The sequence below is a fragment of the Hyperoodon ampullatus genome, assembly GCF_949752795.1.
Source record: "Hyperoodon ampullatus genome assembly, chromosome: 1".
Classification (NCBI taxonomy): Eukaryota; Metazoa; Chordata; class Mammalia; order Artiodactyla; family Ziphiidae; genus Hyperoodon; species Hyperoodon ampullatus.
In genome coordinates this window covers 146,826,904-146,851,221 of record NC_136914.1, presented here as the reverse complement: position 1 = coordinate 146,851,221, position 24,318 = coordinate 146,826,904, and the positions used below count along the sequence as shown (strand labels likewise).

Below are 24,318 nucleotides of genomic sequence, written 5' to 3'. Positions count from 1 at the left end.
CCCATTCTGAGGGTTGCTTTTTCGTCTTGTTTATGGTTTCCTTTGCTGTGCAAAAGCTTTTAAGTTTCATTAGGTCCCATTTGTTTATTTTTGTTTTTATTTCCACTACTCTAGGAGGTGGATCAAAAGAGATCTTGCTGTGATTCATGTCAAAGAGTGTTCTTCCTATGTTTTCCTCTAAGAGTTTTATAGTGTCCGGTCTTACATTTAGGTCTCTAATCCACTTTGAGTTTATTTTTGTATGTGGTGTTAGGGAGTGTTCTAATTTCATTCTTTTAGATGTAGCTGTCCAGTTTTCCCAGCACCACTTATTGAAGAGACTGTCTTTTCTCCATTGTATATCCTTGCCTCCTTTGTCATAGATTAGTTGACCATAGGTGCGTGGGTTTATCTCTGAGCTTTCTATCCTGTTCCATTGATCTGTATTTCTGTTTTTGTGCCAGTACCATATTGTCTTGATTACTGTAGCTTTGTATTATAGCTGAAGTAAGGGAGTCTGATTCCTCCAGCTCTGTTGTTTGCCCTAAAGACTGCTTTGGCTATTCGGGGTCTTTTGTGTCTCCATACAAATTTTAAGATTTTTTGTTTTAGTTCCATAAAAAATGCCATTGGTAATTTGATAGGGATTGCATTGACTCTGTAGATTGCTTTGGGTAGTATAGTCATTTTCGCAATATTGATTCTTCCAATCTAAAAACACAGTATATATCTCCATCTGTTGGTATTATCTTTAATTTCTTTCATCAGTGTCTTAGAGTTTTCTGCATACAGGTCTTTTGTCTACCTAGGTAGGTTTATTCTTAGGTATTTTATTCTTTTTGTTGCAATGGTAAATGGGAGTGTTTCCTTAATTTCTCTTTCAGATTTTTCATCATTAGTGTATAGGAATGCAAGAGATTTCTGTGCATTAATTTTGTATCCTGCAACTTTATCAAATTCATTGATTAGTTCTAGTAGTTTTCTGGTGGCATCTTAGGATTCTCTATGTATAGAGAATGTCATCTTCAAACACTGACAGTTTTACTTCTTCTTTTCCAATTTGTATTCTTTTTACTTCTTTTTCTTCTCTGATTGCCATGGCTAGGACTTCCAAAACTATGCTGAGGAACCTCCATACTGTTCTCCATAGTGGCTGTATCAATTTACATTCCCAAAACTTCCAAAACTATGTTGGACTTCCAAAACTATGTTGAATAATAGTGGCGAGATTGGACATTCTTGTTTTGTTCCTGATCTTAGAGGAAATGCTTTCAGTTTTTCACCATTGAGAATGATGTTTGCTGTGGGATTGTCATATTTGGCCTTTATTATGTTGACATAGGTTCCCTCTATGCCCACTTTCTGGAGAGTTTTTATTATAAATGGGTGTTGAATTTTGTCAAAAGCTTTTTCTGCATCTATTGAGATGATCATATGGTTTTTATTCTTCATTTTGTTAATATGGTATACCACATTGATTGATTTGTGTATATTGAAGAATCCTTGCATCCCTGGGATAAATCCCACTTGATCATAGTGTATGACCCTTTTAATGTGTTGTTAGATTCTGTTTGCTAGTATTTTGTTGAGGATTTTTGCATCTATATTCATCAGTGATATTGGTCTGTAATTTTCTTTTTTTGTAGTATCTTTGTCTGGTTTGGGTATCAGGGTGATGGTGGTCTCATAGAATGAGTTTGGGAGTGTTCCTTCCTCTGCAATTTCTTGGAAGAGTTTGAGAAGGATGGGTGTTAGCTCTTCTCTAAATACTTGATTAAAATTCACCTGTGAAGCCATCTGGTCCTGGACTTTTGTTCACTGGAAGAATTTAATCACAGTTTAAATTTCATTACTTGTGATTGGTCTCTTCATATTCTCTATATCCTTCTGGTTCAGTCTTGGCAAGTTATACCTTTCTAAGAATTTGTCCACTTCTTCCATGTTGTCCATTTTATTGGCATAGAGTTGCCTTTAGTAGTCTCTTAGGATGCTTTGTCTTTCTGTGGTGTCCGTTGTAACTTCTCCTTTTTCATTTCTAATTTTATTGATTTGAGTCCTCTCCCTCTTTTTCTTGGTGAGTCTGGCTAATGGTGTATCAGTTTTGTTTATCTTCTCAAAGAACCAGGTTTTAGTTTTATTGATCTTTGCTATTGTTTTCTTTGTTTGTATTTCATTTATTTCTGCTCTGATCTTTATGATTTCTTTCTGCTCTGATCTTTATGATTTCTTTCCTTCTGCTAACTTTGGGCTTTGTTTTTCTTTCTCTAGTTCCTTTAGGTGTAAGGTTAGATTGTTTGAGATTTTCCTTGTTTCTTGAGGTCGGTTTGTATTGCTATAAACTTCCCTCTTAGAACTGCTTTTGCTTCATCCCATAGATTTTGGATCATCATGTTTCCGTTGTTATTTGTCTCTAGGTGGTTTCTGATTTCCTCTTTGATTTCTTCAGTGATCTCTTGGTTATTTAGTAACGTATTGTTTAGCCTCCATGTGTTTGTGTTTTTTACAGTGTATGTATGGGTCTTGTTTTTGTATCCATTCAGCAAGCCTGTGTCTTTTGGTTGGAGCATTTAACACATTCATGTTTAAGGTAATTATCAATATGTATGTTCCTATTACCATTTTCTTAATTGTTTTAGGTTTGTTTTTGTAGGTCCTTTTCTTCTCTTGTGTTTCCCACTTAGAGAAGTTCCTTTAGCATTTGTTGTAGAGCTGGTTTGGTGGTGCTGAATTCTCTTAGCTTTTGCTTGTCTGTAAAGCTTTTGATTTCTCCATCGAATCTGAATGAGATCCTTGCTGGGTAGAGTAATCTTGGTTGTAGGTTATTCCCTTTCATCACTTTAAATATGTCATGTCACTCCCTTCTGGATTGTAGAGTTTCTGCTGAGAAATCAGCTGTTAACCTTATGGGAGTTCCCTTGTATGTTATTTGTTGTTTTTCCCTTGCTGCTTTCAATAATTTTTCTTTGTCTTTAATTTTTGCCAATTTGATGTGTCTCGGTGTGTTTCTCCTTGGGTTTATCCTGTATGGGACTCTGTGCTTCCTGGACTTGGGTGGCTATTTCCTTTCCCATGTTAGGGAAGTTTTCGACTATAATCTCTTCAAATATTTTCTCAGGTCCTTTCTGTCTCTCTTCTCCTTCTGGGACCCCCTATAATGCGAATGTTGTCGCATTTAATGTTGTCCCAGAGGTCTCTTAGGCTGTCTTCATTTCTTTTCATTCTTTTTTCTTTATTCTGTTCTGCAGCAGTGAATTCCACCATTCTGTCTTCCAGGTAACTTATCTGTTCTTCTGCCTCTGTTATTCTGCTATTGATTCCTTCTAGTGTAGTTTTCATTTCAGTTATTGTATTGTTCATCTCTGTTTGTTTGTTCTTTAATTCTTCTAGGTCTTTTTAAAACATTTTTTGCATCTTCTTGATCTTTGCCTCCATTCTTTTTCTGAGGTCCTGGATCATCTTCATTATCATTATTCTGAATTCTTTTTCTGGAAGGTTGCCTGTCTCCACTTCATTTAGTTGTTTTTCTGGAGTTTTATCCTGTTCCTTCATCTGGTACATAGCCCTCTGCCTTTTCATCTTGTCTATCTTTCTGTGAATGTGGTTTTTGTTCCACAGGTTACAGGAATGTAGTTCTTGCTTCTGCTGTCTGCCCTCTGGTGGATCTAGTAACATTTTTTTAAATGGAGGGCATGGGGCGAAAAGGGCCATAGTAAAATGTTAAAAAACTGAAAGTAATACCGTTTTATCTGAGAGGTTGGCTTTTAAATTATTGAACAACAGAAACTGAATAAAGAACTTAGATTTATATATAAGCCCTATATGACATAAGCCAGAATCTAGATTTCATAATATGTTCATCATTTTCTTAGCAAATAATTACACTCTTCAGAATCAAATCCACAATTCAGTTTGGACTCTATAAAGCACAGCACAGTATTGTACTCATCACCAGTGTCAGGCTCCCTGTGGCCTGGGTCTTCTTCACGTTCCTATCTTAGCTCTTAATGCAGGAGTGCCAATTCATATTTCCTCCAATGATATTTTCCTATTTTAATATGGATTTCAATTTTTTAAACACTGATTTTGGGGAACAGACAGAACATCTGGCTTATACACTTACATGCTAATAACATCATCTTATACTTTTGCTGTGTATATTTTGTTTCAAGGACTATAGACATGTCAAATATAAGTGTGTTAATAAAGGAATCTGTGAGAATGGATCTTAAATGTCGGCTCAAGCATAAGAAACCTCTTTTCACACCATTGTAAATGACACGTAGATTGAGTCCATCAACTATAATTGTAGTCCATGGAGAATTTGTAAGAGACATCATTATGAGAGAGAGAGAAAGAGGTGGGGGGGTAGAGATTGAAAGGGAGAAGGACGAGGGGAAGGGGAGGAGAGGATAGAGGGAAGGGAGAGAGGGGAGAGGAAGGACAGACAAATAAATGAAAGAAATGGGTGACTAAATTTTGCAGCAGATAATGCAACAGCTTTCCACTTCTGAGAGCTTTGCTCAGGAACTCTGCCATAATAATCTTCATATGTTTCAGAGTACAGTACCTTGCATATACTACATGCTTAATACATAATTTGTTGTTGGATTAAATCAATCCTCGTGGGTTTAGTGCCCCTCTCACTCTGGATCCTGATGATTCTCTGTAGTTATCAAGGCATGTCATGTAACCAGCCTTTTAAGATTTAGGTTCAATTGCCAAGTTCTTCCTGGTCTCCGGAGTTAGCCTGGGGAAGGCAAGCCCAGAGCAGTACCCACTCCTGGAGACAGTACTTGGTGAATGGTTGAATGCCTTCAAAACTGAGGCTTTTTATTTCTCTCTAAATCAAACTCTGAATGAAAGCAAGTCTTAACAAATACAAATGTGATCAAACAGTAACAGAGATGTTTTGTTACTATGAAAGATAGTGCCAAACCATTTCATTTGAAAAAAGTAGTGATTTGATATTTTCATCCAAATCCAAATTGTTTCATGGGAAGAGGAGGAGACAATATTGCTTAAATTTTCTTTTACAAACAATTTGTAAAAGCAGTAAAGTCCTTGTCTGAAGAAATTAATGTGGTTTATTTTTTCCTTTAAAAGTATAATTTATAGAGGATGTTGTGTAGTGTGCTTGAGTTACACCAAGTGCTTTTATACTGAACTTCAACTCATTAAAATACTTAAATATATTTATCTGACATTTGACTATTCCATTTCCTTCAAATATTAGAAGATGCCATATTATGCTCAACTAATTTAATTAATGTGGAGATAATTTTTCCTATAAAACAAGGCTTGATAATTCCATTTCTTTGCTTCAGGTTTATGTAATAATAGAGAGGAAATGGAAATTTCATCATATTTAGTTTCAAATGAAAATCAAGAACAAATGGGAATTCCTTGTCTTCAGCATGTTAAATTTTATGAACAGCTAGAGAATAAAAGTTATATTGATAGTTGAAGTAAATCAAAATTTGAATGTGTTGTTATATTTGCATTATACATTTAGCACAAGTACTGTCAAATGGTACTTGGAGTTTTTATATGGCTGCAGGCTACATAGAGTAGTTCTGAAGAGCTAGTTAGTTGCCTGCATGATCTGCTTAGGGATAAAATCTGGATTATAATTTTCCCCATAAGCGGCCTTTAGTAGCATTCTAGCTTATATTATGTTCACCACTTCTAATCCAGAAAGTCTTGACTTTGGATCATGTTTGTTTCAGAAACATAAAAATTATATAGTTAAAATAAAAGGATGTGCAAAAAAAACCCTCTTAAAATAATGATCATAAACTCATCTTCTAGTCTCCTTGAAAAGTATGGTTATTTGAAGCTCAAAAGAGTTAATAACTTAATCACTTGGAAGAAAGTCATTCAATGAAGATCTGCCTTTTCATCTCACAGACACACACACACACACACACACACACACACACACACAGAAAAATGGTTGGCCCCTAATGTATTTCCCTGAAGTATTCTATAGAAAATAATACCAGGTTGTGTCAAAGAACAGGCCTCAGGGTTCCCTGGGAAGTTTGTTAAAAATGCAGGTCCCAGCCCCCAAGATTTGGTTTTTGTGGAAGATAAGGGAATAAAAACTGGATTTCTGCATTTTGAAAGTCCTCTCCATAGAGTCTGATGTTCCCAAAGGTTATAAACCACTGTCCTAGAAGGCCATCACTGGTTGACAAGCCTTTAGAACAGCACAGTCTTGAACCCTAATGTGTATATGAATCACCAGGGGATCTTAAAATGCAGACTGTGGTTCACCTGGGTTGGGGGCTGGGATTCTGTGGTTCTAACATGTCCCCAGGTGGTTCCAATGCTGCTTTTCTGTAAACCGCACTTTGAATAGCAAAGATGGGATTTTTCTAGCCATTTTGTAGGTGAGCTAACAGGCATTTGTTTTGAAGTGCTCTACAAGAAACTGCGGTATTAATAGGAGGCAGCAATGCATCGTGAAAAGATAGTTCATCCAACAAGCATTGACTGAGAATTTGATGCATGCTAGGTTCTTAGGCCTTTGTGTTTCTGACTTCCCTTGACCTTTCCTCGTAAGGCTAACATTTATGTGTCCTTTAGAAAATCTTCCCTCCTCCAGTAATCCTTGGCTATGACGCTGCTGTGTGCTCCCCCTGCATATTGGGTTAACTTTAATCATAGCAGTTGTCATATTGGGTTACACTTATCTATTTTCTTATCTATCTTAGAATATAAAGCTCTTGAGGGCAATACTCATGATTGTACTTCAGACCTCAGAACTCTGTCCATGAAAGACAATCAGTGAATATGCAGGATTATTACTTAACTAATTAATTAAATAAGGTAACATAAGCAAAGCCTCAAGCTCCAACTCTATTTCCTTTGTAAATTCAACACTGACCTCCAGCAAGGTAAAAAGTGAGAGTAGCTGAGGGTTCTTGCCTGCCTCTGGAAGGCTCTCCTTGGCTGGCTCTGACCCAGAATTTTTTGGCAAGGTGATGACATTCATGTAGGCTCTCCTTAATCAGAAATAAATAGGAAAAGAATTGGTCAGTCCCAGCAAGGAGCATGACTGGTTTTAAAATGCATCAACAGAACACTTACATGGACACAGAGGGCACTTGGCATGACCCTGATTTCCCTTCCTGAAGTACGGGATTTGGCAATCCACTTCCATAGCCTACCCAGCTCACATGGAGCTTCCAAGGCAGACGGAGCACATAGGAACTGCAACAGCACCTGTGGTAGTGCCTCAGCTCCAGCGCCTCACACTGCTTCTGCTCATGTGCTTATCTCCATAAAGTACAACCAAACCCACATAAAGTTTTATGTTTTACTGGTTGCCTGTGACCTTACCTCTCATGGGGCCAGGGGACTGATGGTGAAATGGAGTGATTCGCAGGAGCAGCCGCAGAGCTGCTTATTGAGTCATGGTGTGGCCATCCCCTTTGCTGGGGAAAACTCAGTTATCTCTGACGTCCAGTATTCAATAGGACCAATTCTCTTCCACAAATACACTGGGAATTTCCCATTAATCATATGATACTTTTGTAGTAATATTAAACCTAAAAGAGATTACAAAGAAAGAATACATAGAAAATAGTAGGCTTGGGAGCAACTATTGGCCCATTGCTGAGGGAAGTTGCAACAGTCTTTACTCATATTGACATTTATTTAGCACATATTTATTGCACGCCTATATATGCAATACATACATTGGGTTAGAAGAGATACAAAGATCTTTGTATTGCAGTCACAGCTCTCAATGAATTTCAACTAGCCAGTAGTTTGGAAACTGAATGGAAGCTATTTTTGACAGGAATAAAGACGCAGACTTACAGAATGGACTTGAGGACAGGGGGAGTGGGAAGGGTAAGCTGGGACAAAGTGAGAGAGTGGCATGGACAAATATATACTACCAAACGTAAAATAGATAGCTAGTGGGAAGCAGTCGCATAGCACAGGGAGATCAGCTCGGTGCTTTGTGACCACCTAGAGGGGTGGGATAAAGAGAGTGGGAGGGAGACGCAAGAGAGAGGAGATATGGGGATATATGTATATGTATAGCTGATTCACTGTGTTATAAAGCAGAAACTAACACACCATTGTAAAGCAATTATACTCCAATAAATGTTAAACAAACAAAAAAAGCACCCTTGACACTCTAGCCCAGTTAAGATTTTATTCTCCCCTTTGTTCTCCTCTCTTCTGAGAATGTACTTGGAACCTGGGCTGAAACTGCTTGCTTCTCCATTTCCTCAGATCACCAGAGTGATATTTTATCTGAATTCATGGTTGTGGCATGCTCTCTTAGCACATGCTTTTAAAAGGTATCACTTCCTGGCTTCTGTCAGCCTTTCTTCCCTAGGCTGGACCTTACTCTTGTTTGTCTCTGAATTGCCTTTGATGAAATTTCCTCTTCTCAAACTCAGATACCCAAGAGGGCAAAGATGCGTACCACGCATCCCTGTCCCTTTAGATGAGTAGTTCTCAAAGTGTAGTCTGCAGACCTCTAGGGGTCTCTTAGATGCTTTCAGGGGATCTGTGAGATCTAAATGATTTTCATAATGGTACTAAGACATTGTTTGTCTTTTTTCACTCTGTTGACATTTGCACTGATGGTGTAAAAGCAAAGGTGGATGACACCTTAGCATTTGAGGCAGTGACACCTACCTGTACTAGAAGTCGTTGTATTAATCACTGTCACCATTTGATTTAAGAAACAAGATGCTGGTTTCATGTAAGAATGTCCTTGGTAAAGCAGTAAAAGTTTGCATTTTATTAAATCTTGAGCACACATCTTTTTAATATTCTGTGTGACAAAATGAGGATACATGTAAAGCACTTTGAATGTTTGTCTTGAGGAAGTACTTGCATAATTTTTTGAATTGCAAACTCAACTAGTCATTTTTTTCATGGAACATCATTTTTACTTAAAGAATGACTGACAGACAAACTATGGTTATTTAGACTTGGGTATTCAGCAGACATCTTCTGGAAAATGAGCAAAGTGAGCCTGTCACTTCAAGGAAAACAACTGACAGTATTCGAGCTTTCAAGGGAAAATTAGAAAGTTGCACCTGCCACCATGAATTTGACAGCTTCCCAATACTTAAAGACTTCTCTGTTGAGATCATTGATGATATTGAGGTGTGATTTTGTATACTGTATGATTAAATGTGTCAACGTTTGGAAGATCTGCATAACTCAGTCAACCAATATTTTCTAAATGACTAGTGTGTGATGTAACAGAATCATGATGGGCTAAAGATCTATCTAAAGTGCAAAACAGACTAGAAAATTTTAATATAATGTAGTATGAAAAGTTCATTGCTATGGTTTCAGATTCCACATTGCAGTTTGAGAAATTGCCACTTACTGAGCTTGATGTAGTATCAAGGAATATCCAAAATTATCTGAAAAGGCTATTAAAATACCCTTCCCTTTTCTAACTGTTTATCTGTGTGAAGCTAGATCTTCTTCATACACTTCAATCAACACAATGTAACACAACAGAATGAATGCAGAAGCACGTATGAGAATTCAGCTGTCTTCTACTAAGCTCAGACATTAAAGTGATTTACAGAAATAGAAAACCATGTCACTATTCTCATCAAATTATCTTAGTGTTAGAAAACATGATTATTTTTCATAAAACATTTGTGTTAACATACTGTTATTTTATTTTTAAATTAATTAATAAACAAAAGATTTAAATATCTTTTAATTTCTAACATGCTGAATACCAATAGATAGAACCCACAAGAACAAAATATTTTTTAAGTACTCAGTTATTTTTGAGAGTGTAAATGGGTCCTAAGACCAAAACGTTTGAGAATTGCTGCTTTAGGTCACACACTTTTATATACTAATGATTGACTAAATGAAGTTCCAGTTAACTAAAACTTTGGAGGAGGTTATTTAAATTGGCCCTTCCCTGAAAGGGCATAGTCCTTGATTAACATTCCCAGGCCCTGCACGAGCATATCTAGAGCTAGGGAAAAACAGATACATTTTTCTGGGTACATGAGACATATACAGTGTCTGAAATGAAACAATTTCAGTAAAAACACCAACACAAGCAAAGTATTAAGGACCTCAGATTATGAATTCTAATCCAGTTCCTTCACTTTATTAATATGGTAATGCCTCAGGCCTAGTTCTACCTTTAAATAAAAAAACTTCTATTTTAGCTGTTTGGAATGGTACTCTTTCTAAAAGATGTCACATGTGTTTTTGCATCTAATTAGTCTACTAAGGTGATTTAAATACTTTAAATGAATTGTTATCATTATTATTAATGCCCATTATTTTACTCAAATACAGCAGAGGCACTAAGTCCCATTGAGCACGTGAAAGTTTTTTACACTTTCATTAAATGTATTCTGAGTCTTTTTTTTTTTTTTTAAGATTTTTGTGTGTTTTTAAATGTTGCCTTTCACTTCCTTGCTTTGGTGTTGTGTTAACTGTAACATCTTTATACAGTGTGCATGTTTGTCTCCCCATTTCTAATTTTCTGTAAACTAAACAAAAAAGCTTATCAGAATTGTTTAAAATTGAGCAAATAGACTGAAAAATGATCCCAGACACTTACAGTGATGTATAGAAGTTTTAGTGAATTTTTTATTGTATTTTGACCACTCAAAAGACTGTTGAGCTTACTTAGTTTTTTAGATAACTAAATTCCTAATAGATGAGGTACTGCAGCATAATAATCATTTAGTTAATTGTTGGGCGTGCAGTTAATAAATATGAACAGAGACTTGAGAAACTCAAATAGCGAGTTCTAGTTCTGCTCTCTTTTCTGAGTCATCCTGATTATACTGACTACTTATTTATCTAATCTTTTAGGCTTTACATGTGCTTTTTCAATGAGGTCTTTAAAAGTTTTAAAAAAATATTCTGTATAAATATTTATAAAAAGAATCTGCCTATAGTTCAAAGCCTCTGTGCAATCTTTCACAATTTAATCCAACAAAAGAGCAGATGGACATGTCCTACCTAAGGCTCTGGTCCATCAGTGTTTTTCTGAAAGAGCTGGGATGTTTACATTCTTAGGGAGAAAAGAAGAGCAGAGAATACCATTCCATATTTGTACTTGTTGGTTTTCTAGCATCATGGTGGCTGCTTTCTAACAGCTCATAGCAGTTATATTGCGGCATCGTTTCTGCCTGTGGAATCACATTGGTATGCAGATTCTTAAGTATGCAGCCCCATGGATTAGGGCCCTCATTCCTGTTAAAGAGAATTATTTACTTCGGGAATCTTTCCAAAGTTGCTACCAGGAATGCTTTTTACTTTTATGGTGACTTGGTCCCTAAGGATAAAGACAATCATCCAAAAGGAAAACTTTTTGCCCAGTATCTGGACCTATATTACTGACCAGAGCAGAAAAGTTCATAATCTTCAAAACTCAATATGAGAAACAGGTTATTGAGTTTGAATTGAGGAATTGAGTATAGAATAACTGAAAAATCCTAGTGTCTACTTGTATTTGCATCCATGACCCAACTTGAATATACATTTTAAGAATTATTTTCACTATTTTTAGACAATTTGTATAATTGAATTTCTTATTCAATTCTTCATATACTTATCAATGCTTTAATGGAGAAAAGCCTCACTTCATTTTAGGAATTATCTACTCTCCTTTTAGAACATTTGTCTGGACAACAGTGCATATTAATAATCATTTTACTTTATTCCCTCTAAGTTCTTCACAAAGCTTTTATTTCTCTCATATTAACTTCCTAGTACATACTCTACAGTGGTTTTTCTGAACTTCATTGTCCTCAAGTTTTAATCCCCTTCTGCCTTTCCTCCTGTATTCTTAGCAGATGGTGACCTCATACAATTTATCTGGTGTTAGTTCCTGCATTTTCCTGCATTGTCTCTCCTGTCTGTCTTGAAATATCAGCATCTGTGTCCATCTTTTTTTCTTTTCTGTATCTTAGAAATAGTTGCTGTTTTACCTCTTGTCCTTTTTTACCTTCTATGTTTGCCCTTGATTCTATCTTTCTGTATCAGCTCAGGGTTCATTTGCAGGAAATAGAAAACTCTCTAGTTAATTTAGGGAGAAAAGGAATGTAAGAAGTACCTACAGAATTGTTGAAAGATCTGGAAAGGCAGGCTTTAGGCAGGGCCTCCAGAAATGACTTCAAACAACATTGTAGAACTGGCTACCCAAGGGACTGGCAACATTTGCCACAATCAGGAAGCTATTGGGCTGGCCCAGTGCTAGGTCTAGGATTACACACTTTAGCTGTGATCTGGGATTAAGAAACTGCCAGTAGAACTGCTGTAGCCAGAGGAAAATCATCTCCCAGATCTGCACCAGCAAGATGGATGCCTCACAGTCTAATGCCTCTCTCCATTTAATTCAATTTCAAGTGCAAGTTTCTTGCAGGTACATCTGCTTGTTGAAATTAAATCACACCCAGAACCCTAGCTGAAGGAAAGTCTGGGAAATGTTATTTTATCTTCTCAGCTTCTGTTGCACACAAGGCACATTCAAGGGGGCTTGGGACAAAAGTCGAGCAATCCATTCAACTCTTTGCCACAGTTTTCTCTGACTTTTTATTTACTCAGTTACTAGTTATATTTCTTGTTTATTTTTCCCATAGTCTAGATATGTCCTCAAGTCTTTTTTTTCCATTTTACTGTTGAATTTCTGCACTGAATTCCAAGATGCTTTTTGCTTCCTACTATTAAGATTTTTCTTGGGTTATTATTATTTTTATTCCATTGTGTTCTGGTCCTTGTTTTCTTTTGCCTTGTCATTCTGAAACTGTTATATTGCTATTTGCTATTGATTTCCAAAAATATTGTACCACTGTGAACGTGAATTCCCAACAACTTGTAAACTCAGTTTTGTTATTAGGAAACCCCCCTTGAAGGGCTGAGGTTGGAGTTCAGAAATTGGAAAGCAAGCCCATTAAAAATCGGATTATTTACTTATTTCTAAAACTTTAACCATCATCATTGCTCTTGCTGTACCTTCCAGTGACCATTCTGACCATTTCACTGGACAGCTGATAAACACAGACTTATCTAAGTCTTTGGTTTAAGAGCCAGTTGGGGTGAGGGAATGCTTATTAAATTTTGTCTTAGAAGTATGAGGGAAGTTTTGCCAAAGGCCTGAAGTAGAAAACTGAGGAAGGGCTGGGGCTTCAGAAAGAGCTACTAGATCATAGACTATTTTCCAACTTCCATCAAAATGTTTTTACTTGTCTGAGATCATGTCTTTCATCCTGTCTTAGTTATCTCCAGGTCCCAAGACTTTATTTTATGGATTAAGAATAGCCCTGCATAGGATAGGTTAATTTATGCTATATTCTCTTTCTCTTTCATGTATTTTAATACATATAGTAGTGGAATTTAAAGAGGAGACTGTCTTGGTTCTACCACTTACTCTGACATCTTCCAAGAGGACTTGTCAGTGAACTGTATGTGAAAATGCAGCCCATGAGACAAGATTTAGTTTCGCTAACAGGAATCTGACACACTTGATATGTCATATACACAATACAAAGTAATTTAAGTACAAGGTTCTGTGAGAACTCAAACCTGGTATTTGCTTTCTAGTCAGTTCTGGAAGACGTGGACATGAAGCAATACTAAGTTAATAGAAATGGAGCTTTTTTCATTTTACCAGGGAATTATTTATCATAAAAGTAAATGAGCATAGCTGACATTCTTCTCAGATTTAGTTTATGAAATGAAATAATGTTGTTAAATTTCCTAAAGAAGCTTTAACTTTACATTTTCACTTGGTTGCAGTAAAATAAATCTTTCCTGACATGGATCAAGGGGCTGTAAACAATAAAACACAGTATTTGGTAAATATCTACATTACCAATATCTCTCTTAGTTTTGTGCTCTGATTAAATTGAGAGACACTGAAAGGGAACACAGGATTTATGGATAGAAACTCACTCATCTGACTAATGTATTAGGTGTGGAATGAGGTCTCTAAGGGAATGTTTTCAAAGAAAGGGAGTTATATTACATGCTCACATAGGTTCGTTGTTTCAAATCACAGTTTGCAAAACACAGTTTTATTCAATTTTGAATTTGTAACATATTGGGTCATAAAATTGACAATTAAAAATTAAAGATTGAAAAATCTTTAAAGAATATTACATATATATAACTCTTAAAATAATAAAAGAGGAAGAAGAAGAAGGAAAACAAAATAAACAAAACCTGTCCTTCCCAACATTGGTTTATGGACTGACCAGGCAAGTTTTTGTCACTTCTTCCTAGTCTCTCCCATTTCCTCTCTGACTTTACTCACTGTAGGTCAATTGTTATTGCACTCCTCTCTCTCTTCACTGTAGGGCTCATGGTAGAGAATTTAGACTATCGACTAGGTAGGCAGTATGTGTAATGGTTAAAAACACAAGCCCTGGAGTCAAAATCCCTGTGTTCAAGTTCTGGTCCTAGCTGTGTGATTTTAGGCAAAGTACCTAACTTTTCTGAGTCTCTGTTTTCCGATCCATAAAAATGAGAGTAATGACAGCATGTCTGAACACATACAAGTAGAAGTACATTTATACTTCTCAGTAATGTTTTATAGAGATAAATGGTTTAAGGATGTAAAGGGCTTAGCATAGTAAGTGCTCAATAAAAACAAGCCACTAATATTTAAATATTTGTATTATTACTTCTGCTGGGAAACAATAAATAGGCTTGTCTTCTCTTCCATATTTCAGTTATGAAATGTGTACTTACTGAGGAAAAGACACATAAAACATTGTTTATCTTAGATTATGATTAGATAATGCCACGTATATGGATAAAAACTGAAAATAAATCCAGATATTTTCAAACATCTTATAGACAAAGTACTAACATTTTACAGTTTTTCTTTTTACTTGGCATGTTCTTTTTGTTTGTGTGTGTGTGTGTGTGTAGGAAGTCAATGCATTTTTATTCATTAGTCCCTTCTTGAGCACTTCTATGAGCTGTATGTTCATCATGGAACTTAACACATATTATTTCTAATGCTTATTAACCATCTAGAGAGATCAAATTTATTAGTTCTATTTTACACTTTAGAAAACTAGAGCTTAAGGATGTAATGTAACTCATCTAAGTTCAGAGAGTTAGCAAGGATTGGAGCCACACAATTTAATCCTATGTCTTCTTTCATCAGAGTTGGTGTTCTTTTCCACTAGGACACATATTTTATGAATCTAGGACTAATGGCCTGAGGAGAAGACTGGTTGATAATTTCACTGATAGAGATTCAGCATTATAAATAGTAATGATTTTTATATGCAAACTTACTCTTTTTACTGACAATGTATTTCATTTTAACAAGTACGAATGTTTTCAGGGAATAGAATTTTTACTCAGATACATAATAATGCACAATTATACAAATTATAAAAATACATAATTATACACAATATAAGGTAAAGATCTTTTGTACCCTAATAAATGTTTATTCTTCATAATACACCTATGAACAGAACCATATTGGTGAAGTTGGTGATTGCAAGGGATATGTTTGGGCATAATTGACTCTGGCATACAACCTTTGTTTAGTTTAGTCCTATTAAAAATGGAGAAAGAGTAGTCCTTTAGAAAAGTCTTTGCAGCAAGGAAAGTATCACCATATTTAACATGGTTCTTGAGGGAAAAAATATTTCCTGCTGTTCAGACAAATGTAAAAGGTCAGCTAAACACAATCACAGCAGTTGATTCCAAATGTTGACCTCAGAATGTATGCTCTGAAGGAATGCTAATGGCTCCTACCATAGTGCTTTTGATTATTTGGATACCACTAAAAGCTCCACTTGACAAGCATAATGATGAACTGCACTTTTCCCATCAAGCAACACGTGTTTGGATGATAGACAGCTCTATTAAGTTGTGGATTTGTTTTTTTTCCAAGGACCAATTTTTAATCTTGCTCTGCAAACCCATGAAGCTGCTCAAAACTCACACAATTTATTGCTGATAAACGGAACCCCAGCTTCAAGATTGAGCCTAGTGGGGGCCGGGGTACAGGGTATAATGACGCATCTGTTTTATCAACATAAAAGCCCTTTGGTTCTCAAAAGGATGAATTTTCTGTTTGTACTCTAGTACATCTGACTCCACTGGATGAATGGTTTTATGCTTCAGAAATATGCTTTATTATCCACCTAATCTTATTTTATTTAAAAAAATTAAATAAATTTAAATGAAATGTGAATAACTCTATTCCTAACTTAAATGTTCATTGTTGAGCATTGTTTTATTCTTGACTTATTAACAACTCTCTCATGATTCTTTATTTTAATAATTTCATGCAAGACAACAAAACAAATATATTTGGCAGTCAATAAACAAATATTTTTCAAAACTGGGTGAAATTCTCTTTCTCATTGCTTTTGTTGCTTCCTTATAGCCTTGGAAATATTGAGTTCATTTAATTTTTGCAATAAATTAGTGTGTTCTTCCTTTCAAAACAAAACGAATGAGATTGATTTTTCAGAAAAAGGGGAAGGCCTTCTTATAATTTATAACAATAAAAGGATAGACCCTCCCAGAACAAAACTAACTGAATCACTTCAAATTTCAATAGCATCATTGCTTTGGCACTTAAAGATATGCTTCTGCTTCCAAGAGTATCATTTAAAATATAAATGCACTTGGAGATATAAACTTTAAACCTGTTTCAGTCAGCATATTAATTATCATTTAAGACCTTAGCAAGAATTTGTGGGCATCTGTTAGAGGTAAATTGAAATACATTTTATGTCAAATCAGAAATGAGCCTGGCTATGAAAACATTCTTCAAGAAGCACTGCTTACCTGGTTTTGGCCTCTTTGGACTCAGAATCTTAATTTTAATAGTCAAACAGGGATCCCCTTGGTAGAAAATGTATATAAGATTATCTTAAAGTATTCTTAAATTTGAGATTGTATGATCATGATACATTGTTCATTGAGAACTATTAAATTCACGTTATAAAATGAAATCTAAACACATTAGTATCATTTAGGGTCCCAGCAGGAAATAGGTGACCTGTTCAAAGGAGTAATTAAAGACAATGTAATGCAGGGACTAAAGGCAGGCTCAAGTGAACCAACAAATGATAATGAAGCACCCAGAGATCAAGAGCAGGAAGCTATAATTACCCTTAGGCCTGAAGATGCAAAGAGATGGTGTGTGTTATTGGAATATAACAAGAGTTAAGGCATGGTAGAGGGACAGACGGACAAGAGCTCTAACTGTCTAGATCAAGGAGCAAAGCCATTGCCAAATCGTGGCCCAGCAGGTCTTGCAGGGAGAACACCTCCCTGACCTCTCATTTCCCTTGCTCCTTGACCTCTTACTGGGCCTTCCCGTTGACCAAATCCAACCAGGAGTTGGCAGGCAAGGGAACTTGGTCACTGCAGTCTCTACAGGCCAATTCTCCCACTGCCATAAAGAGGTGCCAGGGAGGGTAGAGAATGGGCCTGGAAGGGCAGACAGAGAATAACCAGCACAGCATTTTACCATAATCATAATTATACAGAATGTAAACCTCCAGGAATAACTGAATGTTATTCTTCACTAAGGACTGGTGGGAGCTCTCTGTTGCTATTCTACTCCTCTGAATTTCTCTTCTTCCAGGATCTGAAGGTTCTCTTCTAGGTTTTTAGTCATTTCTCGTCCCACTGAATCTGTGCTGGAATATGATGCAATCCTTATAGCAGGGCTGTTTCTATTTTTTTTTTTTTGCAAAATAATCCCTTTTTCTCTTTCTTTTTTGCTAAGGTTTGCTTATTATCAAGCCCTGAATAGTTGATTTCAATGAAGGATTTCTCCCTTTGACGTAATTCTTAATATCCTGCTGCCTAATTTCCCCATTTTACTGGGATGGCTTTCGTCAGTTCACTGAGCTGTACAGCTATCTCCTTAAATTGATTGTCCTGCCCTACATGTCCTTCTTACATTTGGTGTTCCATCCACCCTGGCAATGAGAAGGGCTTTTAAATTTTATTTTAATGGGAGAAGCCACTTTCTGATTGGATCAAACTTCACAGTGTGAAATAATTATTTTTAACGTATAATCAGTTTAAACATCTGTCTTCCTCCATTCTTCACTATTCTTTACTTCTGTTTTTCTAGTTCCTTCACCATAGATTTGATTTCCTTTTTTTCTGTTTACTTAGAATGCTATGAAATTAAATGTTGACATTATGGTGTATAATAAATTGTGCATAACGGGTGAAAAGTGTTTAAGATGGTCTTATAGGTTAACAGGTAGATTGAAAATCAGGGCTGCTTTTACAGTCTGAAGATCTATTTACCTCTCCCAAGTAGAAATTTCTCAGAGATAGTGTCACGTTTTTTATGTTATATAATTCTAACTGTTGCCTCCTTTTTCACTCCACTCAGGTCCGAAGCCAGAGCAAAGCCTCCGGGTCTGGGCTCTGTGAGGGGGATGAAGTGGTTTCTATCAATGGCAGCCCTTGTGCAGACCTCACCCACCCAGAAGTCGTCAAACTCATGGAGAGCATAACAGACTCTCTCCAAATGCTCGTCAAAAGGTAAGAAGATTCGTTGGAATGTATATTTTCTCCCGAAGCTACATGGGAAAGCTTATAGCTCCTACTACCATATAAATTGTTATTTATGGGGAAATGAGGGTGCTCTGTAGGTCAGTATAGTTAAACAGAAAAATCATAGTGTTTGAAAAATGGCAATTCTAATCAACTGAATTTTCTGGTTAATTGAGAATTAACTTGAAAATTTTGTTTCAAGAACTCTGTTGAAAATCTTGGTTAGGTATTTTAGACTACTTCCTTAGGAAGCTCAGTATATTGAACATAATACTTCTAGGTCTAGATTTTTTGGTGGGTCAGGATCACTAAATTATAATTCCTAGATTCCTACATTAATTTAAAATGTTTAAATGTCACAATGTTATATTGTATAATATTTATTTGAATAGAAAGAGGATGCCTAGGAGAAGGAAAAGAACCAAGAAACCCTTAAAAGCAGCCCAATTTCTGTTTGCCAGAAAAACCAGTATTTGGATATGGGCAAAAGCTGATGGTTAGTTTTTGGACTATCAATGCAAATCACTTGTCAGTTTGATCTCTCCAAATACCACCTTCCTCACCTAATTGCTTAAAAATGCAGAAGCAAACTTTAAACATAAAACCAAAAGAAAACAATGAGGGTAATCACAAAAAACTATAGCATCAACATTTTTACCATGTGCAAATGGCAGTATAGTCCACATTAACTTTGCAAATGAGGCCCTGACAATGGCATTATAATGAATCCACAAAAGAACCCTCTGGCTTCCTAGAAAGCAGCCTCAGAAAGACAAGAGAAGGACTTTTTGCACAGAATTTCAAAACCTTCTAGGTTTTGCCTTAACTCTGTAGAAAGACTATGTGCAGCATTACCCCTCTGATAATCATTCAATATGATTCCATTTCTATACAAACGTGAACTCACTTTGGCCAAAATTTTGTGAAAATAAAAGAAATCTAGCATTTGTCTCAGAATCTCCCATCTGAATATTTATCCTTCAAGCCCAGTGTTTAAGCCCGTGGGATCCTACTTATTTATAAAGCTGCCATTTGCTTTTAAAAGGGATCTAACAGGAATGTTGCCAAGTGTAGTCACAGGGTTGGCCATTATTATGCATAAATCTCTGAGGTATTTGAAGTTCAATCACATCCAAAATGGGAGAAAAACCTTTTCTAACTTATTCCCTTTTAGTGTCTTTACTGATTTAATGAGGCCAGTCTCTTCAGAACACACTTGTAGTCTGAGACATCCCCTACTAGTTTTTGTTTTGATTATGATTGACTACCATTGCGAAAGTCCTTGATGGTTTAAAGTTGAGTCTTAGGTACCTATTTACTTTCAGAAATAAATAGACTCGTTCTCTGCTACTCTTAAGAACTGGAATCATGATTATTATTATTTTCTCTTAAGTATTTTTACTTTTACAAAATAAATAAATAATTGACGAGATTCAAAATGGAATCTCAAATTAAAATCAGCCCAAAGGTGATCATCATCATCATCACCACCACCACCACCACCACCACTACACTACCAATCTGGGCAACTGAACATTGTTTCCTGGAATTAAATATTTCTCTCACTCATGTAACTGTTGTCTATCCCTAGAGGACAAGTGATTTACTTTTCCCGGACTATTGCCCAGAGGTAGCTGGGTCAGACTACCTTAAAAAAATCCTCCTTTAACATTGTCTCTCTTACGGTAAATTTCATTTAAATGATTATATATATATACCCATATAATTATGACACATAAATTGTGGAATTGAGTACCTATGTGCACTGAATGGAAATGAGCATTTTAAGGTATAAAGCTTTAACCTCTAGTTCTTTTATGATTTTTATTCATGTATATCTATCCATTTTACCTTGGCTACCAATAAATGTTAACATTTATCTGACCCATTTGCCTGTATTACAGTGTGTAAGGCTGGAACAAACTCAAACTATTCTCTTCTTAGATTCATAACTGATTGCTAACATAATTCAAAGTGATTTAATCTACTTCCATCTCAAGGCCTTCCTAAATTAAAACTCTCTGGCCTTTTGATACCCTCAAATTCAGTTGCATACAGTGTATTCATCATTTCCTATAAAAGGAAGATCTAATTTGCTTTCAACATGTTTTAAAAATACTATATTATAATGGTTTTTTTGGTATTACCAGGAAGCTTTACAGATTACTTGCATAGAGAAAGCTGCATTTCATTTGACTGTTAGTTTGTGTTTTGTTTACTTTTGTTTTGCTAAATGCAGTCAAAAGCAAAGTTAGGAGTAATTATTTTGAATATTAGTCTTAAATTTTACTACAACATAAATTCTAAGGTAAATTCCCTTGAGTAGAATAGAAGTAGGGGCTCACTCCCTTCAATTGATGACCCTGCATTAGTTAGGGTACATTTTGTGGGAAGAAGAAAGGGGCCAAGATAGGCACTGCTGCTTCTTTAAAAAAACTTACAAATGTAAGAAATGAAGGCATCTCCTACAGCTGTCCTGTGAATGATGCTTCTCTTCTAAAAGCAGCTAGAGTTTAAATTAGAGTTTTAGCAAGAAGCTGTTTAACCCTTAACTGACACTGCTTCTTGCAAACCCAAATTTGCAAAACAATCTGGGAATGGTAAAGGTTAAAATCAAAGGACTGTGGTGAACAGCTGTGGGCTCCTTAGCTGAGAGATTAAGGAACAGTTTGACTTCAGAGATCCTATAAGGAAAATGCTCCAAGAGAGCAAGTTCAAGTAGAGAAGGGGAGACATCTCAGATTATAAATACTCCATGACTCAATGATTCATTGCAGCATGGAAAGGATTTCTCTTTACACAAGAGTACTGGGCTGGGGTCCACTTGTTACAAAACACATGCTCATTGGAGCTTAAAAAAACAGCTTCTATTTCATTCCTTTCAAGAAAGCACAGCCTCTAAAAGGATTACTTGAGTTATCTGTATATTAATATTGCTCTGAAGCTGCTGAATATGTTTATGAGACTTTATAATGTCCAGACCTAAACTTAGTCAATAAGACATTAAAATGCTTTGTCATATTATAACAAGCATGGTTATTTGAAAACACCCCAATAATTATAGATGAAGGGCATCCATGTAGCTATAACTTGTGTTTTGAAAAAAACAAAAGCTGAATTTAGGATGGATTTCTGTTTCATAACCTTTTGTGAGCATTTTTGCTTTGCTTTAAAAGACAAGTTTATTTGGAAGATCTTTAAATAATAATATAAACATGTTGCCAATTTCTGTTTTCAAATATGTTGCAGTTGACATTTAAGAGGAAATATTTTTACTGTATCCTGTATTAGACATCATAAAAGTGTCAGGAAGTTCTTTGGCAGGTGTAACACACTCTGATTTAACTGTCTGGACTGATTTTTCTGTGTGCAGGCCATCCAGTGGAATAAGTGAGACTTTGAACTCTGAAACTGAAAACAAAAACCACGAGCATCTCATCCATGAAGGGTACATGGAAAGTACCACCCTACAGATTCGACCAGCCACAAAGAGCCAGTACAGGGAGTTCTACATTGCCCAGGTCAAGAGTGGAGCTCCCCTAGCTGAGGATCAAGCAAGTGGTGCTGGTTTTTCTGGGAGCATAAAAGAAGAAACAGGTCTGGCTCCACACACGTCTGACTCTAAAAGTGGACGCTTACCAGAGGAGGTTATCTTAAGGGAGAAGGCAGAAGCTGGGCGGCCAGGCACTGTGGTTGAGCTACAACTGTCCCTTTCACAAGAGAGACACAAGCGCACTAGTGCCCCTGTAGTGGCTCTCCTGGGAACTGAAAAGTCTAAGCCTCCTGATCAAGATCCTAATTTACTGCGTGACGAGATCGTCCACATAAATTCTGTCCCCACTAATGAGAAAGGGGAGGCTTCTCTGAGGTCCAGCAAGATAATCCAGATCTCCAGTGGCCAAGAGTTGAGAGTGATCCAGGGGAGTGAAGCAGAAGACACCGGGCTGCCCCGAGTGGAAGTGATCTTCGACTGCTCTGATAGGCAAAAGACGGAAGGGAGCAGGCTTCAGGCAGGAAAGGGGTGTGTGGATTCTCCAGTGGAAGGAGGGCAGTCAGAAGCACCTCCTTCTCTGGTATCCTTTGCAGTCTCATCAGAAGGCACAGAGCAGGGAGAAGATCCACGCTCAGAAAGGGATCACAGCAGACCTCACAAGCACAGAGCACGCCACGCACGTAAGTCCTGCCTGGGGGGCCACTGCTGGGCTGTTGGAAGGGGCTTGGGAGATAGGGTATTTTGCTCCTGCTTTGCCTGTGTGGATTTCCTTTTTTTTTTTTTTTTTTTATTAATGCACGTAATAACAAACATGAAATTGTGGAAAATACGAATTTCTGAACTGGAAGTAATAAGTTTGAACTTTGTAGTAGATTTAAATGTTTTTAATGCATTTTCTCTTATTCCCAAAGACACAGGAACTGTTAAAGAAAATAATACTGTTAATGTGCCTTTTTGAATTGTCTCAGAGTATTGTGATATTTCATGTTAAAATACCATCTGAGAGTATTTGAAGTCATGTGGACGCTGAGTTTAACTGTCAAAAACTGTTGAGTCTGCTGCTGAGAGGTGTCTTTAAAATACAGCCTCCACCACTGATATTAAAAGCAGATCCTAGTTTTGAAAAAAAATCATTGTGCAGCATGATGATGCTTGCAGAAGTTAGTTTGACGGACAAGGACATGTGGAATACTGAGCAGTTACATGATCCTCTCCGTTTTGTAAGTCTTCACTAGACTGCAAAGCGTTTCATCTACCTTCTAGACACAAAAGTCAACCCCCAGGGCCATGTGGAGGCATTTAAATGTCCCCCAACACAAAATATATTTTAAAGTCAAGGCTTTTTACAGTGTTTTGTTTTACCCAGGGGAGCGATTACAGATTGGAGAATGCAGATAAGAATGGCAGTTAGGTTTTATAATTTTTGTTATTTTCTTTCATGTGCTTTTTAGAAACAAATTTGGAATTTCATTTGAGGAGGTAAAAACTGACTGTCAAAGGCACTTGAATGTACGAATGATACACAACAGTAATGATCTTTGTTGTTCAAAGTATATTAAGTCTCCTAACTATTGTTATTCCTTTTAAAGCATATTTTTAGCATAACCATTTGTAGTTGAATTGGCAAGTGATGTTAATCATTCCTTATACTTAAGCATCTGTATGCATCTTCACATTTATAGCATATTAAACAAGTGCATTAAGGCAGCACTCACACATATTTTACATGTTGGCAGTGAAGTTAGCAACAACTGTGCAACTGTGACTGTCAATTTAATAGTAAGTTGTATAACACTAGTCAAAAAAGGAATTACATTTAGGAATGACCACACTTTTTACTATATTCTCTAAATAAAATTTGATTACCAGTGAATATCTGTAATTTTGTTATAAAGCTATTCTGATTCTATTTTATTTTTGAAAAGGTAACCATCAAGTCTGATTTTTTCCAGTGAAAAATAGAGCTGATTTCCAATCAAAAAAATATTCAAAAAGATTTTCTGAAATTTCCATTTAACTATTTTTAGGAATTCAAAAATTATTTGTGAACCATGCTCATTTATCATGGAACACATGATTATAATTAGCTGGTACTATAAATTAATTTGCCACCAATTTATTTTTTATAACAATAATAATAAAATTAAAAATTGAAATATAAATTTTTGTTATTTTAAAACTGTCAAGTTCTCATTTTACATGACTTAATTTCTGCATCAGTTTTTACCCACAGTTATAAGGGTCACTAGTAATACAATTTAAAAATTTCCCCAAGATTTACACTTATTCTTGCTGCAACTAAAGTAGTATTATAT

General features: G+C 36.1%; 1 protein-coding gene across 2 annotated transcripts in view; it reads left to right on the top strand.

Moving 5' to 3' along the window:
* SYNPO2 (synaptopodin 2) overlaps window positions 1-24,318 on the top strand; it is a gene marked incomplete at both ends in the record, with an annotated part of 168,692 nt that overhangs the window by 113,595 nt on the left and 30,779 nt on the right. For both annotated transcript variants that reach the window (XM_079696788.1, XM_079696787.1), the window contains 2 exons: window positions 18,347-18,498; window positions 21,884-22,683. In XM_079696788.1, coding sequence (XP_079552914.1) covers window positions 18,347-18,498; window positions 21,884-22,683 — 952 coding nt within the window. The remainder of the gene's footprint in view (window positions 1-18,346; window positions 18,499-21,883; window positions 22,684-24,318) is intronic.